Source organism: Rhinolophus ferrumequinum, chromosome 6, assembly GCF_004115265.2.
Source record: "Rhinolophus ferrumequinum isolate MPI-CBG mRhiFer1 chromosome 6, mRhiFer1_v1.p, whole genome shotgun sequence".
Lineage (NCBI taxonomy): Eukaryota > Metazoa > Chordata > Mammalia > Chiroptera > Rhinolophidae > Rhinolophus > Rhinolophus ferrumequinum.
The window spans coordinates 62,069,620-62,087,227 of record NC_046289.1 but is presented as its reverse complement, the minus strand read 5'-3'; the positions used below and the strand labels follow the sequence as shown (position 1 = coordinate 62,087,227).

The following is a 17,608-nucleotide window of genomic DNA, read 5'->3' as shown; positions in this document are numbered from 1 at the left end:
TCAGAGATACTGATTTTTATGTGGTATTTCGTGATTTTAAATACTATGGGGGCAAACAAAACACATCTATTGGCTGGCTGCAGGCCAGCCTATAAAACCTATACGGGGTTTTCATCCGTGATCTGATCTAGACTGAAATACAAAGCAGGCAGGGGCCTTAATATTTTGCTGGTGCTGCATAACCCTGTTTACCAAGAGGGAACATGGGAATGGAGGACGGCGAGACGCAGCAAGAGACAGTGCTGAGTTCCCCAGCCTCCATTACGGCTCTGTCCACAGAGCAATGACTATGAAGGAAAAAGAAGGAGCTAAAGGAAGGAACCAGCCCTGGTGCCAAGCCATCTGAGAAAGGGCCTTTAGCATCACCCCCTCCTGGCTGCCTCTTTAGCAGGTGCGTTGTGGAGCTCAGCACAGACCAGTGGCAATATCACCATGGGGCTCCCTCGGGGCCCAGGGCCCTGGTGAAGCAGCCATACTTCTACACTGTGTGAGGAGGGGTGGGCAGTCTGTGAAGTCAACAACAACTCTGACGGCTGGTGGGCAGGACTGAAAGTTGCTTACTTCTAGTTCATCATTTGCCTCAAGGAATCTGGCAGGGCAGGAAGACAAGCCACCCAAAGGAGGAAGAGGCCAGAGTCCCGGCCTTCTGGAGAGGCATCTATCAACCAGCACCTTATGTGCCAGTCTCTGTGCCGCCTGCTGTAAAATATACCAAGAAATTTAGCGCACAGTCTGGGCCCTTGAGGAACTCATGTTAGAGTCAGAGAAAGGAAACAGGCATAGTTTTTACATTATAAGCAGGAGGCTGAATCTGTGTAAGTAGGCATTATGCTGGCTGCAGACTCCTACATCTACCAGTGTGCCAAGACAGAGGGACGGTGTTTGGAAAAGGCTTGCGCAGCAGGCCCAGGGCGGGGCACCGGAGGCAGGTGAGCACCGCTCCCTCTCCCTGGAGCTTCCTCATTCAGCTGGAGGCTGGAAGGGCCCAGTGGGCTCCATCCACCCCTGGAGTCAGCTCAAACCTCCGGGAACCTCAAAGCGGGCATCATTTTCTGGGGGATCCCCTGCCTTCTACTAGGTTTCTGGAGGACTGTCCCCGCTGATCTGACGTCTAAAACCCTCCTGGCAGCCGCCAGGGGAGTCCCCGCACATCCCTGCTCTCTCCCTTGAACGAAGCACAAGCCCTCACACAGGTCCGTGTGTATTCCGACCTTTACCACAAGGGGCCGCTACTTCTCTAACAGAGATGGGAGGAGTCCGGTCGTCTCGGAAAGGCCGCACTTGCACAGGGAGCTGGGTGGGAAGAGGCTAGGATTCCACCTTTGATAGGTGTCCATTCCTCTGGATGGGTTGGGAAGGAGTCCTGCCACACACGGTGGGGCACGTGGTCTGTTCACAAAGGCTAAGGAGGCTTTGGGGATATATTTGTTGGTAAAATCTTTGGGTGAAGATGAAGATTTTTGTGTGTGTGTTTTTTGGGGATTTGGGGTCAGGGTAGGAGCTAGTTTAGGCTTAATATTATCATTAGAAATATCTTTTACACCCCCACCCCTGGGGCATTTTTCTTCCCCGGGAAAGATAGTTACACAAATATTTTGTTAGTTACACAAAGATTTTTTTAAAAAATTATAATGTACTGATAGGATGGCATGTTTTATTTCACAACACTGCATTGTATATAACTTTTTCTTCAAAGTTTATCAGTTTGGGGAATCTGTGCTCCAGTGTGCCACACAAAGTAGAGCCGAAACACCCTACTGTTGTCTTTTTAAATCAATCTTTGTAGAAAATCCTATTTCATGTGGGTGAAAGGATACATTAATGCTCTTCGGTGAAATTAAGCATATTCTGGGAGAACTAAGAGAATCTGAGGACAAGCCTCTTGCTTCCAGCTGCTTCTCCCCTCCTTCCCTCTGTGCATGGGTGTGGGGTTGAGTGAGGCAGTGCTAAAGACACAACCTGACCCAGGTACTCTCAGGGCACCCACAGCATTTATGAATCAGGCCAGCCCTGTGCAGTCCCACCCACTGGCCCGGAAGCCATACTGTCATAGTCTGAAGGCAGAGGCTTGCTCATTTTTCACAGCCCCACTCAACCCTTCCTATCTTTTTTCTCTTCTGCTGTGCCCTTTATATTTTTCTTTTCCTTTTCCCCAGTTCATGCTTTTTCCCTCTGTCTCTTCCTTTATCTTGAAGCAAATATCTTTGAGGCTACTCCTTCACTGTTTTCTTTATGATACACTATCTCTCTTGTCTTTAAGTCTCAACCTGCACCCATCTCTTTGGAGAGTGAGCCCACACGGTGTGGTGGTGTGCTGTCAGTGGATCACTGAAAATGGTCCATCCAGAATCAGGAAGGCTGGGTCTGCAGGAGCAGCAAAGGGCATGTGTGCTCAGGCTGTGGGACAGTGTCCTGGGCCTGAACTGAGTGTCACGCACCTGAGTTCTGTCTTATGAATCTCAGCAATTTTCCTTTCCAGCTTCTCTGAATGTTTCGGGAAAAACTGGAACTTGGAGCTGTAACCTTCAGGGTGTTTCCCGGGGTCATAATCTCCAATCTCCGCTTGCAAAAGGAAAGGAGAGGAAAACAGTTGTGAACATTGGCAAAGCAACAAGAGATGAACACACAGAACAAAAGTCAAAGCACACTCCATATTTCCAAAGCACAGCGGTCCTTGAGCCTGTCTGAGTGTCAGGCAGGGGCGGTCCTCTCAGGAGTACACCCGCCTTTGTTTTCCCAGGTGTGCACACTGGGTTGATGCCAAGTCTAAGCAGAGAGACAACAGAGTGACCCCGTGTTCTGAGGGCACCACAAGTAAATTTGCAATAAAGAAGCAGAAGCTTACACTCAGTCCTGTCTATTCAGCCACAAGAAGAGAGCCTGGGAGCAATGCGCCTTGTGGCAACACAGGACACTGTGAGCTTGATCCGGAAGACAGGACCTCTTGGGCCTGAATCAGATCAGAAATCTCACTTTGAGGATTTTAGCAGGGACACAGCAAATTGATGAATGAGCCATGACCCAAACTCAGAACTCAACTCTCCAAATCAAATCAAAGCAAAGCAAGTGAATAAATTAAATATTCATTGAGGGCTGATCAGGTGCTAGGAGGCTTGGAGAAGACTGCAGAGGGGAAGACTGGCTGTAACCAGACAGTGCGACTGAGGTCAGCAGCACCAGGGCTTACAGCTGACTTCTCAGTCCCTGCAGGGGGTGGGGCTCTCTCCAGCCATTCACAGACAGAATCCATCCCTAAAGCTGCTAAGATCTCAGGTAAATGAACTTAGGGCCCATGGTGCTCTCTACAATGTGTTCCTAGGTGAGAACCAGCTTTCTCCACATGGAGTGCTCCCCAGGCAACATCAGGTATGTGAAGAGGAAGTATGTTAACAAGTTCTAGCTGCTTTGTGGTTGCCCTTTTTCTTTCTCTAGTGAGAACCACAACCAGTGCACAGAGAAGTCTGGACGGAGGAGTAAATATTAAGGGGAAAATGTGCCCTCCTCTCACAGCTGAATATTGTGCTTCCAAAACACTTGGGAATTTCTATCCTTTAGCAAGAGACTAAAAGCTTCCCTGGGCCTAAAGTCCGGAGTGACCTTGAGCCACTGAGTCATTTATTATGATTTTATTTAGAAAGCTCTAAGTGGAAAACATCGATGTTGGACCTCAATTACTTCCTTAAAGAAAAAAAAATAAAAATTCAATATGGTTGTCAGGGTAAACTGACGGGAAGACTACAGTTTAAAATTTCACTTACATTGAACCAGGTTTTCCTTTAAAATTGAAAGGGACATTTTTGGGTACCTTAGAGTTGGCAAGCACCTCCCTGTTTAAGTGATTTTTAAAAACAGGAGTCTCAGAAGTCAAAGTTGTAATGGGCTGGCTTCTACATTCTTAATGCAGCTGTGATACTTCTCTTGCCAGAAGAACTTTAGTTTCCTATTGGCAAGGATTTTCCAGGTTCTCTTCACCAAATAGCTTCCTGGAGTTCACAGACTTCCAGTTAAGGGTTCAGATTCTCTGGTGGAAATGTCATGATTTTAGTGCTATGGCCCCAAACAATCCAGTGACAGTTTCAGGCCTAAGGACTAAGCGAAGTCTAGGAAGTGGCATTTAGGAGCCCCCTGCATGTCGTGAAAGGAGAACGGATTATATATGAAGAGTGCATACTTTTCGCACTGCTTCTGCAAAAAAAATAAAAGCCAGCCTGGGCACCAGCTGGGTACAGACGCAGCTCTACCTTATTAGCATGTGGGGAAATGTGTCTGTTACTTGGAAACATTTTCAACTTTGAGCACTCTGAATGGAAAGAGCTCTGAAATAGATACCAGAATTCCAAGATGCTTTGGAGATTTTGGAAATGCTCACATCTTTGAGATTTGCATGAAGGGATAGGAAAAAATGGACTCAGATTATTCTCCAGTTGCAGTAACTATATCAACCAAGGTTGCAGGGAAACCCCCCCCCCCCCCAAACACAGTCCGAATGACTGGAGGGGGCTGGCAGAGAAAGCTCAGGTACAATGTAGGGTTGAGTGGTCAGCTTTATGGAGTCCCGGCAAAGTCTTCTAATTTGGACTCTGCTTCAAGTTAGATATATCTATGTATATCATCTGTGATTACCGAAATAATGTAATCAGTACTTGGCATGACAAGCAAATCTATCCTGTCAAAAGTCATTACCTTGAAGGATATAAGCCGCTAACAAGGCGGCATCTGAAGTTTTGCAGAGGAGGCGGCCATGGTAGAGATCCCTTTTGATCTGTAGGAAGACTAAATACCTGGAGAGAAAACAGAGTGAATTATAAAGGATTTCTTGGATTGCTTTATAAATAAAATCTCTGTCAGGACACTTTTACTACATTAAAAAAGTTTCCAAAACATACCACAGAACAAATACATTTTCCATTTCCCTGAAGACTCTTTCAAGTACTTTGCCCTGAACTGATTTGAGGTTCAATTCAAAACAACCTGTCAGTTTCTTTCTGTAGCTCAAACCTGAAAAGGTGCTTCCTGGTAAAAGTGTCGTTGCTCCCAGTGCTGGGCTTTGGAAGGGGCCAGTCTGGGTCAATTCAGCGCCAAAAAAGAAACCTCTGTTGGGAGACAGGGGCCAACTGGGCCTCCTTGGATACTGGCTGACGTTCCTTCTTAAGAAGCAGAATGGTGGGTGAAGGAAGTAGCTGAAGGAAGAACGCTGCCTTGGCTTGTCAAGAGCATCTGTCCGTCTGTGGAACAGCCTTCAATTACCGGCAGAGCTCAACGGGACCTCCCAGAATTTGAATAAGGTACGAGAAGGGGCGCTGGTGAAAGCAGCACAGAAACTTGACTATCTGCCAGTCCAGGGGCTATGCGCGTTACACGCAATATTTCATCTAATTCTCACATAACACTTTAAGAGAGGTACTGTTATTATCCACGTCCCCCTTTTCTAAGATAAAGAAACTGAGGCTCAAGTGCTTTTCACATGGACACACAACTTCAAATTCAGGACTGTTGGACTCCTGACGTTGGCTCTTAGTCACTCTATTATGCTTGCCCTCCTTGCACTGTAACTGCTTTGGAGTTTCACCGGACCCTGTCGCAGTACAATGGAATTATTAACTTTCTGTTTTAAAATATCTTTACAAAGAGTGCGGTCTCTGGTGTTCATCACCTCACAAGTATCCTAAGAAGAGCACAAGCCAGGGCTATGAAACACTTCAGTGAGTCACCTACCACAGTGGCTCCTTGGCCAGGGGGGTATCGGTGGTAGTTTAAAATATGCCTGCCAATTCTTTGATACTCATTTCCGGAGGCAGAGCTTAATTCCCTTCCTTTAAGTATGGGTTGGACTTAGTGACTCACTTGTAACAGAGTAAAACAGAAGTGATAGTGTCTGACAGCTGAGATTAGGTCACAAAGCCACTGCATCTTCCTCCTGGTTCTCTCTCCTTCCTCTTGGATCTCATTCTGCTTGAGAATGCTCAAGAAGCCCTACAGAAAGGTCCATGTGGTGAGGAACTGAGGCCTTTTGCCAATAGCGAGCAAGGCACTGACATTTTCTGCCAGTAGCCACGTGAGTACACCATTTTGGAAGTGAATCCTCCAGTCTAGCCTTCAGATGACTGCAGCCCTGGCCAATCTCTTGACTGCAACCCCATGAGAGACCCTGAGCCAGAACCACCCAGCTCAGCCGCTCCTGGATCACAGAAACTGTTTTGTGGCACTTCTTTAGACAGCCACAGATAACCATAGCATCCCTATAGGGCAGTAATGGAAATGTAGTAAAATTCCCTTAAATTCCATCTGTCTGAGCCAAAAGGAAATCGGGCCTTCCCTGAACAACAAGAAGTTTCCCCTGCTTCTGTTTTAAGGCTCAAGAATGAAACAGAGGATTCTAGGATCACCTGATCATGTGAAAATGCTCAAAAGAAAGAGGACCGTTGACAGTGCAACTTCCAGGGTGGAGAGAGGTACCAGCAGGTGACTTGGTGATTCAAGGGATTAACAAACAGAAATGAAAACCCTTCTCGCCTCAGGCCTTGCTACTCAAAGTGTGGCCCACATATCGGGTATCAGCATCATCTGTGAGCTTGTTAGAAATGGCAAATGTTAGGACCATCCCAGACCAACTGATTTCATTGTAACAAGATCCCCAACGTGATTTGTATATCAAGTTTAAGCATCCTTCTAACCACATCAGGAGGGACTCCCTCCTCAAACCAAAGGGCAGTATTACAGTCTGGAAATTAATAGGAACGTCCCTTCTCACCTCAACCACCATCACCAACCCCACTCTGCCCCAGTGTTGCCAAGAAAAACTGAAGGAAAAAGAAACCACACTGAGTGAATAAAGATGGAGCCACTGAATCAAGCTTGTTTTCACTCTGCTTCCTACAGTGAAATGCCACACGGTGTGTGGGTAGAGGGAGAGGACTTCTCTGCCTCTCACTGGTCCAACTCCTACCTTCCAAAGGCTTTGGCAGGATGTGAAAGCAAACCTTTTGCCCCTTCCTCACTGATCACTCCTCCCACACCTCTCTGCTTATCTGTGTCCAAAAATTCAGGGACAGCACATACTGGACTAAAGGAGATATTTCAAAGGGACAACAGGCTCTGATTCTCAGTGTTGTGAGGAGAGCATTCTCCGGGGGAGCACGTCAGAATCTGTGTGTATGGGTGCTCCTGGGTTTGAAAAAGCCCCTCTAGAGCTTCTGATCTGCTCTCTCCCCACCCAACGGTGACATGCTCCTCCTAACACTGAGAACCATGGTCATTATAAGGCATCCTTATTGATAGGTGCATGACAGGTGCCTCAGGTGAGCTGGAAAGGAAACAAGGCTTTCCACTTGGGAAGGAAACAACCCTTTCCAAGGGGTTCTTCAGACTTCTGGAGGAAGGACAGCTTCAGGGAGGTCAAGAGTAAGGCATGGCAACATTGCCAGGCTATGGTGCAGCAACTGGAGGGGGCGGGGGAAGGGAGGGCAAGTTAACGACCTAAAGAAACAAACCACAGTCTTTAGAGAACAAGAAGAGATGAGCTCATGAAACAATCAACCGGCAGCTTCAAGGGAGAGAGTTGCACTAGGGGTCCCCCCTTTCCTTTCCTGCCATAGTGGCTTCCATCACGCTTCATGTTTTGTTCATTTAAGGAGGAAACCAATGACTCAGTGTTGTTGGTCATGAACATATATCCCATATGATTCATAGCATCCTTAGATCTATATCCAAGAGACCCTGGCGTGTTCCCCCCAGCCACACATGGGCCTAAGGAAGACTATCGTGTTGCCTGAGGCATTGCCACCAGGGCAGCTGTATTGCCAGGCAAGGGATCAGCTTACTGGGGTCACTCAGCCCAGTCAGCTCCTGATGTACAGGCTGGTTGTGTTACGCAATCTCAGAGCCTCAGAATAGCCTAATTCTCTCATTTTGTAGCTGAGGAAGTAGAAGTCCAGAGAGGTAGGGTGACTTGTTGGAGGTGACAATGATCAGAATCAAGGAAGGCCTCCTGACTCAGGGCCGGATGCTCTTTCTACCCCTGTGGTAATTCAGTTACTTAGCAGGTTAGAGAGGAGTCCTAAATGAAGGCAGGAGAACTCTTCATCATCAGAAAGACATCCTCTTTGGAACCAAACAAGAAATAGCTTTAGACCAGATTTAAGACAACAACCTGGCTCCTTTACGCCACTTTTGCGGGGAGGGAGGGGGTGGGTGGTGGTGGTGGTGGTGGTGGTGGTGGTGGTGGTGGTGGTGGTAAACTTTGCCTGTCTTCTTCTGGCCTCGAGAGGCTTTACCTCACCTTCATTTTGTTTTAATGCCTGTGTTGTCCCATGTTGATGGGGTGTGAGTCAGGACTACCCAAAGGCAGAATGAGTGGGAGCCTAAGAGACGGCCAGGTAAAACCTGAGTATTTCTGTAACATGTACGTCTCTCCAAGGTACTGGCTTTGGCCTTATGCTTTCTGGTATCACAGGGTGGGGATGAATCCACAGATATTTCCAGAATTAAAGGTTCTGAACACTGGAAAGCACGGGCAGCACCTGAAGAGTTTCTTCTAGAAGATCCTTTGGCCCCACCTTCCCTTCATTAGATTCTTTGCCCCAGCTTCCTCTATTTTCTACCATCCTTTTTCCTACCTGTAATCATGTTTAGTATGTTCTTTCCCTCCATACCAGGCTGCAAGATCCTGGGAGTCAGACTAGGCTTTATTTACTTTCAATATTCTTCTCGAGAGCCTATATATCCTGTGCCTAGCTCACCTATTCACCCTCCCCCCCACCCAGCTATCCAGACATCTATGAGATTGGTGCAAAAGTAACTGTGGTTTAAAAAGTTACAAAAAAAAAAAATTTACAAAAACCGCAATTACTTTTGCACCAACCTAATAGTTGTGCGCACTTACAAGTGCCAGCCATTGCCACGGGCGCTGGGAATACAGCAGGGAGAACAGAGTCCCTGCTCTTATGGAGCTCACGTTCCAGTGGTAGAAACAGATGAGAGTAATAACAAACGAAATAACAGTAACAATTTACTGAGCGCGTGTTGTGCGCTACATACACATCATACAGTTTAACACACACGCTCTCATTTAATTCTCACAGCTCTATGAGGTGACTACTGCTTTTTATCCCTGTCTCACAGGTGAGGAAACTGAATGATTAGAGACATGGTTCCTCGCCTTGTCACATAGGTAGTTAAAGAAAGAAACCGGAATTTGAACCCAGGTCTTTTTGATTTCTTAGCCCAGGGTCAGCAACCTACAGCTTGTCAGCATAGTTTCCAATGAAATAAAATTTTACACAGCCAGGCTTATTCCTTTCTATATTGTCTATAGCTGTTTTTGCTGTCTACAATGGCAGAAATGAGTAGATGTGACAGAGACCACATGGCACACAAAGCCTAAAATGCTTATTACTATCTGGACTTTTACTGAAAAAGTTCGCCAACCCGTCTTAGCCTAAGCTGGGCTCAAGTGATATTCATTGAAGGAATAAATAACCTAAAAACTGCCTTCATTCATGCATATGTTTCTTTCTTCTATTAACATTTTTTTGAGCACCTGCTCACACATGTGTCAGGCAGCTTGCTTCCTTGTAAGGTGGAACCCATTTGTACGCAGTTTCCTTTTACCATTTGATCTTTCCAAAGACTTCATACACCTGCAGACCCTGTTAAGCGCTAAATCTGGTGCCTAATCCCCATTTTCTCTGCCTTGTCTCTAGCTCAGACAAGAAAATCTATTTATTACTTTGAAAACTGACAAAAGAGATTAATTGGGATTTGGCAACTAAATTTACCATTTGGGAAGAGTCCAAGAGACAATTTGAAGCATAGTTCTTTACTCCTGACTTCATCCCCTCCTCTCAGCCTGGCCTTATGGGAATGGCTGAGACGGTGGTGAAATTTAGGACCAATATTGCTAAGAAAAAACACACTGACAGCTAAATTAGTTTGGCAGGAAAGTGGTGTGGAGGACCGTGAGCCAGCAATGAATTATGGGTATTGAGTAAGGCCAGGGCAGGTACCTGCTCTCTTCATAGCAGCAGGGACGTGAATGAGGAGAAAGATGCAGCTAATTTCGAGGCCTCCACAGAATGCCTTGGGGCGGGGAGGCAGGAAGGCTCCACTGAGGCCCAGGCACCTACAGCTCACACTCTTGCTAAGGCTTGGAAATTGCATTCTAGGGAAGGAAGGAAGGCTGGTGAGCTGGAGAGCGGGGCAGAACAGTCGACAATGGTCAGCACAACTGCATACAGAGGGAGGAGGAGCTCACACACTAGTCAGTGCCCTTGAAGTCTGCTGACTTGGCGAGAGGCCCGGCCACGTTCCTCCTGCCGCTGACCAGGACTTGGGTGACTACCTGGAATGGCTCTCTCTTTGTGTCCTCAAGTATTAACTGCTGAAGTGTTAGGACTCTTGCTGGCAGGGAAAGGGGACAGGCCAGAACAGAAGTGCCTTTCACACTTTCAAACAAAGGAGAAAAGCCAGCGCTCATTGTACTTGTGCCCCATGCAGAGCCCTTGGGGTCCACGGGCCACGTAATCAATCTGGCAGTACACAGACGTCAAGCCTGTGCCCAGTGCAGGGCTTATTGGGGGGTATATTAAGAAGTACAAGACCCTGTACAGTGGTTAATCCTCCCAACAATTCTACCAGGTAGCTATTACTATCCTCATTTTATAAATGAGGAATCTGAAGGTCATACAGGTTAAATATCTTATATTCAAAGCCACATAGTCAAGAAGTGACAAAATAGGATCTGAGCTCCCAGGTCAATGCTGCTTGTTGGGTAGGAGGGTCTGTACATTAACATTATGCAGTGACACTGATTTAGAAAAAGGTATTGTTAAGAGCTCCTCCTAAGGGTCGAGTAACTATATAGTTTTGTCCTTTAATCAAATCAGAAAGCCATACGTCTGTGGTGCTCTCACTGGGTTGTATTAGATCAATCTCTCTCATCCCACTGTCCCACAGTGAGTTGTGGACCAGGTGATCCTGATGGGTGGTGTTAGGAGGTGAGGCGCTAGACTCTCAGCAAAGATGTGTTAAATTTGCTCTGACATGTGGACAGGAGTGCAGACTTCTGGGTCTGCCCTGGCATTATCACAGAGAGAGAGGGAGGGACAGAGCAAGGGAGGGAGGGATGAAGGGAGGGAGGGACGGAGAGGGGGAGGGAGGGAGGGAGAGGGAGAGGGAGAGGGGGGGAGAGAGAGAGAGAGAGAGAGAGAGAGAGAGAGAGAGAGAGAGAAGGAGAGGAGAGAGGGAGGAAGAGAGTGAGAGAGAGAGGGAGGGAGGGAGGGAAGGAGGGAGGGAGAGAGGGAGAAAGGGAAGGATAGAGGGAGAGAGGGAGAGAGGTGTGTGCTCAGAAGTAAGGCAAACACTCGAGATGATGATGAGGCAGGCTAGTGCTTTGCCAAAACTCATCTCTGTTTAAGTTGCAAACACAGTGGTTCCACCCTCATTGTTCTGCCTAAGCTACAGGACTGCTCATTAATATGGATGAGCTTGATGTTCAGAAGCAAAGTGGGAGTCACATCCACTTCCACGTGGATGAGCAGAGCCTGTAGTTTCTATGTTTAGTCAGGAGCATGAGGTTTGGTTCCAACTACACACCTCCCCGTCCTCGGTGTTTCCAAGTAGGTGGGTGTACACTGCTCCCTGCACCTGGAGGAGACCACCCTGCTGAGCCTTCTGACCTGATGGTGAGGTTGCCCGCACCCCCTACCAGGGCCCATGTGAAGCAGCCACTTTCCCTCCCTGTCCTACTTCTTTGCTTCCTTTGTACCACTTGTTCCTGTTTCTTGCCCTCGTCTCTCCCCGTTTCCTTATTTTCCTTCTCAAAGAAGATTTGCTCCTTTTACCTGATGTAAATAAAGGTAGTGGCATCCCGCTTCAGAATAGGAAATAAAAATAATTCCTATTTTTCTTTCCTTCCGTCTTCCCTTCTCATTCCTTTCTTTGGGATTGTCCCAAGCAGTTCAGGGTCTAGAAGTAAATCTCCAAGCCGTACAGGACAAACAGTCTAAATGACTGGTAATGACCTCACCTCATTCTTCACTGTCCCCAAGGTTTTAGTGAGGGGGTAGAGCTGGCAGGGCTGTCTCCTCTTCAGCTCTAGGATTCCCTGGCATGACCTCGTCACCTGTGATCCCACCCTCTACAAGGGAACATCAAGGTTTGGCTTATGTCAACATTAGATCTTTCTAATGTAAAAATTAAGGATTCCTGTTCCAGAGAGTTCCTGAACCTCTGAGGCACTACTGTTAGAATGAATGTGGCTCAGAGACACAAAATACCCTGGGGAAGCTTCGAAGCGCCCATTCATTGACCCTCTTATAGGATGGTTGTGGGCACAGAGGTTCTTTTTCATCCTCAAGTGGTGCTGGATGAGACAGGATTCATTCCATGTAGCCGTCTGCTCTGCACAGAACATAATGCCCACCATGACGAGTTTATCACAGACCTGATCCATCAGCAGACTGGCAATTACCCACTTGGATTTAAAATCCTCAGTATTTCCCAGCTCGTCTTTCAGTGTCATGCTTTGGCATTTCCCAAGTACATTAGGCCACTGGGGTCTATTTACATCACCCCCACCCCCCCAAAAAAAGCAGCAACACAGCCCTCTCCAAAGACGTCCATGGTGGCTACATCACAGGTAAAAGAAAAAATGCATTTGATTAACTGGTTAGTCTAGATCCCTTTGCATATGACCAGTTCACACTTGAAGGGAAGAAACTCATTCTGTTCTAATTCTACTGAGGTGGAGAGCAAAGAAAGCATGTGGAAATGAAATACAGAAGTGAGGTTATATTTAGGACGAATTCCTTGCCTACAAGAGTCAGGAGCTTCCAAATTAGAGGATCTGAGAGGTGACAGTCCCTCTCTCCTATCCTTTCCAACAGGTCTTAGTGGCCGAGAGAGGTGTGTTCATTTAGCCTCACCTAGTTATTTCTTCTTTCAGGGCAGCGGGGTCTGCAGGGTAAAACTTCACACGGAAACACATGGTGAATGGAGGCTGGGCTGTAGAGAAAAAGAGGAGCCCATCAGGGAAGACCCTCTCACCCAGAGATGACTGGGTTCCCCTCCCCCCCAGGATGCACAGGCTCTGAACCCTCAGAAGAAGATCCTCAGATGTTTAGGGCAATTTATGCTCAGAACAGTGGAAAATTACCAAGACTTACTATAATATAAGCAGGAGGTTTCATGCCACCCTCCCCAGGGGTGGGAGTTTTTTCTTGGAGAATACTTACATCTCAATTGCTTCACCACAGACTTTGTAAACTCCAACCAATGCTGAAACAGAGAACACAAGAACAAGAAAATCCTAATGAGAAGCAGTGTCAAATATAACTAGTTTTATCCAATTTAAATAACCAGACAGATTGTAGCCCAGGGTGAAAGCAGCCCAGAAGCTTGTGATATGTAGGCTTGGAGAGTAAAGAATGATATGATTTTCTGAAATAAGCTCCGTGGGGAACCAGCTGTGAAGGGGAGAAGAGTTCCAGCTTCAGATGCCATTTCTGGGCTTCCCTGGCAAGGCCACTTTCCAAAGTAGGGTGCCAAAGTTCTGAGCCATGTTTCTGGCATACCAGGAGGTACAAGTGAACGCACGTATGTGTGATGGGAATAAAGCCCCGCCTGGCTTGAGTAGGGAAACACTGACTTTAATGGGATGTGTACGTTTATGCTATGTGCCAACTTTTTTTTTTTTTTGGCAGGGGTGTGGGGACAGAGGCTATGGGTAGCAGCTCTAGAAAGTACTGACAAGTTGAATTTCATAAGTGGTGAGAAGGCAGGGGATGGCTGGTGTGTATTCCATCTTTGTTTGAGTAAAACAGATTGCCAACCGGTGTTAGGGAGACGTGCTCAGGATTTCTTGGCACCCAGGGATGTTTAAACTCTGTCTCGTAAGACAACTAACCACAGTCGATGTGTACGATAGTATCCTGTTTCCCTTGGATTTTCATAGAGGCCAGACATAGTAGCAATACATTTCTTTCCCCATGATACTTGTTTGGGGGAAGGAAGCAATGAGACCCTTCTATATCTACTTCCAAGTTCTACACAGATGCTTTATAAAATGCAGTATTGATATTTGCTGCTTTTATGCTAATCAGGAACCATGACAATTTGCAGGGAGCTAGAACTACTGTTATTTGGAGTTTGGTTACCTGGAGTAGCTGAAAACCATTAGTCATAAGCTCTGTGAGGGCAGAAAACTGTTCTGTTTACCCTGTACGCTCAGGCCCAGCCAGGTGTTCAATGTGCAGCTATGGAATGGATGAAGGAACTGAGGCCACACCGTCCTCTTTTCTGGCTACTTCCATTTAGTGTAACATCTTGGCAGAGTTCTTGCTTTGGCCAGGAAAGCAGCCAGGCCCACGCAGACGGCATCCTGGCCTCCCCTGGTTCCCAGCTCTCACCTTCTGGGCTGGGCCGTGGGTCATGCAGTTAATGGACCCACTAAGAGCCAGTTCTCCCGTCAGCTCCACACGGATAATCTGGGCTGACATTCTGCTCTCTTGCTTCCTCTGATCTGAGTTCCCATGAGGCTGGCAACTCATTATAGCCACTCAATGTGGTTAAGAGGTCCTTCTCACATTACACGGCCCACTGCGGCTCGCTTCACAGGGAAGCAAAGACAAGAGGTGAAATTGCATGGAAACAACTGGGTTTCCAGGCTGTGCTGGTGAAGGTGGAAGAGACCAGTCTTTTCAGAACACACCAGAACTTTGTACAGGGAGGAGAACACAACAAGTATCTGGGACTCAGAAAGATCGCCCCTAGATATTCTAGTGACAGATTAAAATAAACAAAGATAGAAACTAAGAGGAATGACTTGTGAGATCCGTTATCAGCAGAAGGCAGATGGAGCTGAGTGACAAAAAGACTATTCCCTTTGGCAAGAGCTGGAGAGAAGACTTTAGTTTGTACTAAAGTGAGAGCTGAAGAACGAAGTGAGGCTGGAGGAGGTTAGGATGGGGGTGAGAAGGGAGTAGAAAGCTGTCCCAGTTTGTCCAAGAGATTTTAAGGGTCTGGTAGAGAAATCTTGAAGTGATCCCAAGAACATGGTGATGGCCAGAGTTCCCTTTTGCATCTGTTTGGCTCAGTCTGGGTCCCAGAATCACTAGCCAACTGTTAACAGGGTTTAGGAAGGAGGGGTCAGGAGAAGAGGAAAAGAAAGTTTGGAGAGGGGAACTTGCTCCTGTATTTAGGTGAATGGGCCAGTCTGGCACAATATTCAGACTCTACAGACTTGAAAGGGGAGGCTGAGAGCAGGCTGAGGCCCTGGGCCTGGGCCAGGAACAGGGGAGAGGCGGAGAGAGGGCAGCTCCTCCAGAAGGGCCAGGAAAATTCCCAGACCCATGGAGACCGCTGCAGAGCAAGCAGTGGTGGGATGGATTTGAACACGGGGCTCAGACTGCCTGGTGCCCCGGGGGAGGCGGTTTATTTTAGGGCCTCGCACCCTGGAGGAACCGGGGAACTTACCTCCTCCATTCGACCCCGAATCAGTAAATCTGGGATGGCAATTCTTTATAGGTCCATTTCCTCACAACTCTCAAGTACCCTCTCAAGCCACCCTGCTCTCCTTAACCCCTCAGTAAAGGCATAGAATCACATAGCTTTAGAGGCTTTCAGGTATGAATTCAACAAGGAACCTTAAAAACCACACAGGTCCTTACTCACACAGGTCTGAGCTGGAGACATGCTTTGCCATCTGCCATGGGAAAGTTACTTAGCCTGTCTCAGACTTTATGTACCCATCTGGAGAACGAACAATATCATTGTGAATACTCATTTCATTGGTGGTGAGGATTCAATAACATAGGTGAAGCATTTAGCTTAGAGCCTGGTGCAGCCCAGTGCCCATTGGCTAAAGCCCTGCACACAGCAGCCACTCCATAAAGGTTTATTTCTCCGTTTTCCTATTTCCTTATTTTTTTCCGTCTCCTTCTGCTTTTAATCTTAATCACCTCAACATATTCTCTTATTCTCCTCAAGTGCATTCGGACCTAACTTAAAAATAATAAACAAGACACATTTTACCCTTTTTTCCCCTTCATACGCCACTCTATTTAGGAGATGAAGAGACCTTGGGGTAACTGGCCTTCCTTCTTACGGAGAAATAGTTCAGACCGAAAAATAAACAAATAAACAACAAAAAACCCCTTTGTAAAAATAGTTCATCATCATATAGTGAAATGGACAACTCTAGCATGTGAGGACATGTAGCTGCCCAGTGTCGTGGCACTTTTGGGGTCTTCTACTGTGGACCCAAGCTAAGGACAGTATTTATATCAAGTCAGTGGAGCCTCCACAGGGGGAGGGGCTGACCTCGGCACTACTTCCCAAATACTGAAGATGCTCAAAATTCTGTTGAGCCAGGAGGAACAAAATATGTCAGCGAAGTGGGACAGGGCTTGTCAAAGGAAAGGGATACGGTCCTTCTGATTCTTTCTTAAAGCTCATGTGTTTAGCATAAAACCCTCAATGGGATCTGGAGACGCAGTGACTCAGAGCATCGAAGAACAGAACAGCACGTGACTCTGGTGAGGAGGTATCTATTCAGTTGTCCTCTGTGGCCCTGGGCACTGCTGGGAGGCTGCACCCTCTGGGGCTCCCTTCAAGGCTCCCGAATGGTGACAAAGATGAAGCCCAAGTGTGGAGCTGTGAAGAAAATTAGTGGACCCATGAAAGGCGGTGCTCTGGGATTCACAGTGATCATGTTTGTGGAGGGTGGTAGGCAAGAATGGGTAGTAGGCACGGTGTAGGGAAGGGAGACATGGAGGCCTGAATGCTTCCACATACTTTCCCAGTTCAATGGGGATGCCAGAGAGTACACCCCCCCAGAGAGCAAAGGGCTGATGGGCAGAAGCTGTAGACACTGCAGGTGTCTGCTAGCAGGCCAGCTGGGCAAGCGGAGGGGAGAAATACGGCACGACTGACCCTTAACTCATTCACTTATTACTCCTCCAGCAAATATTTATCAAACAGCCATTACATCCTAGGCCCCATGCTAGTTCCCGGCGTACAGTGATGAATGAGATGAAGTCTATGCCCTCCGGGGACTTATAGTTTTGCACCCAGACAATGACAGCACGGTGTAATAAGTGCTACAACAGGGGTAGTACAGGGCATATGGGGTACATACGCCCCCTTGTCCAGAATGGGGTTAGGGAAGACTTCTGGAAGAAGTAAAGTCTAAGCTAAGACCTTATGCGTGAGAAGGAGTTAGCCAGAAAAAGTGTCGAGAGTGGAGAAGGAGAGGGAGAAGAAATATTCCAGTCAGGGGGAACTGTATAGGTGACAAGAGAGGAGGATGACACAGTACTGTCTGGCTGGGCCACAGCAGGGAGGTGACGCTGGAAAGGTGGGCAGAGGCCGGGGAGAATGGACTTGTTCCTACATCTGTCAGGAGTATCACAGCCCTCGCCAATGCCCTGTATCTGTAGAGCCGCCCATGTTGTGTAGGGCAGAATAAGAATTGTATCACAGCTTTGCAAGGTGCTGAAAGGCCCACATCAATTCGGCTCTCTCCCCTCCCCAGACTGGGCTGGTGTGGCACTTCAGGTGAGGCCTTTCTAACCTGACAATGTGGTTCAGCCCATTTACTAGAAAGGGTACT

General features: G+C 47.3%; 1 protein-coding gene across 9 annotated transcripts in view; it reads right to left on the bottom strand.

Moving 5' to 3' along the window:
* FRMD5 (FERM domain containing 5) overlaps positions 1-17,608 on the bottom strand; it is a 271,287-nt gene that overhangs the window by 23,215 nt on the left and 230,464 nt on the right. For all 9 annotated transcript variants that reach the window (XM_033108813.1, XM_033108811.1, XM_033108808.1 and 6 more), the window contains exons 3-6: positions 13,233-13,275; positions 12,924-13,002; positions 4,684-4,781; positions 2,439-2,562 (exon numbers count right to left, since the gene is read on the bottom strand). In XM_033108813.1, coding sequence (XP_032964704.1) covers positions 2,439-2,562; positions 4,684-4,781; positions 12,924-13,002; positions 13,233-13,275 — 344 coding nt within the window. The remainder of the gene's footprint in view (positions 1-2,438; positions 2,563-4,683; positions 4,782-12,923; positions 13,003-13,232; positions 13,276-17,608) is intronic.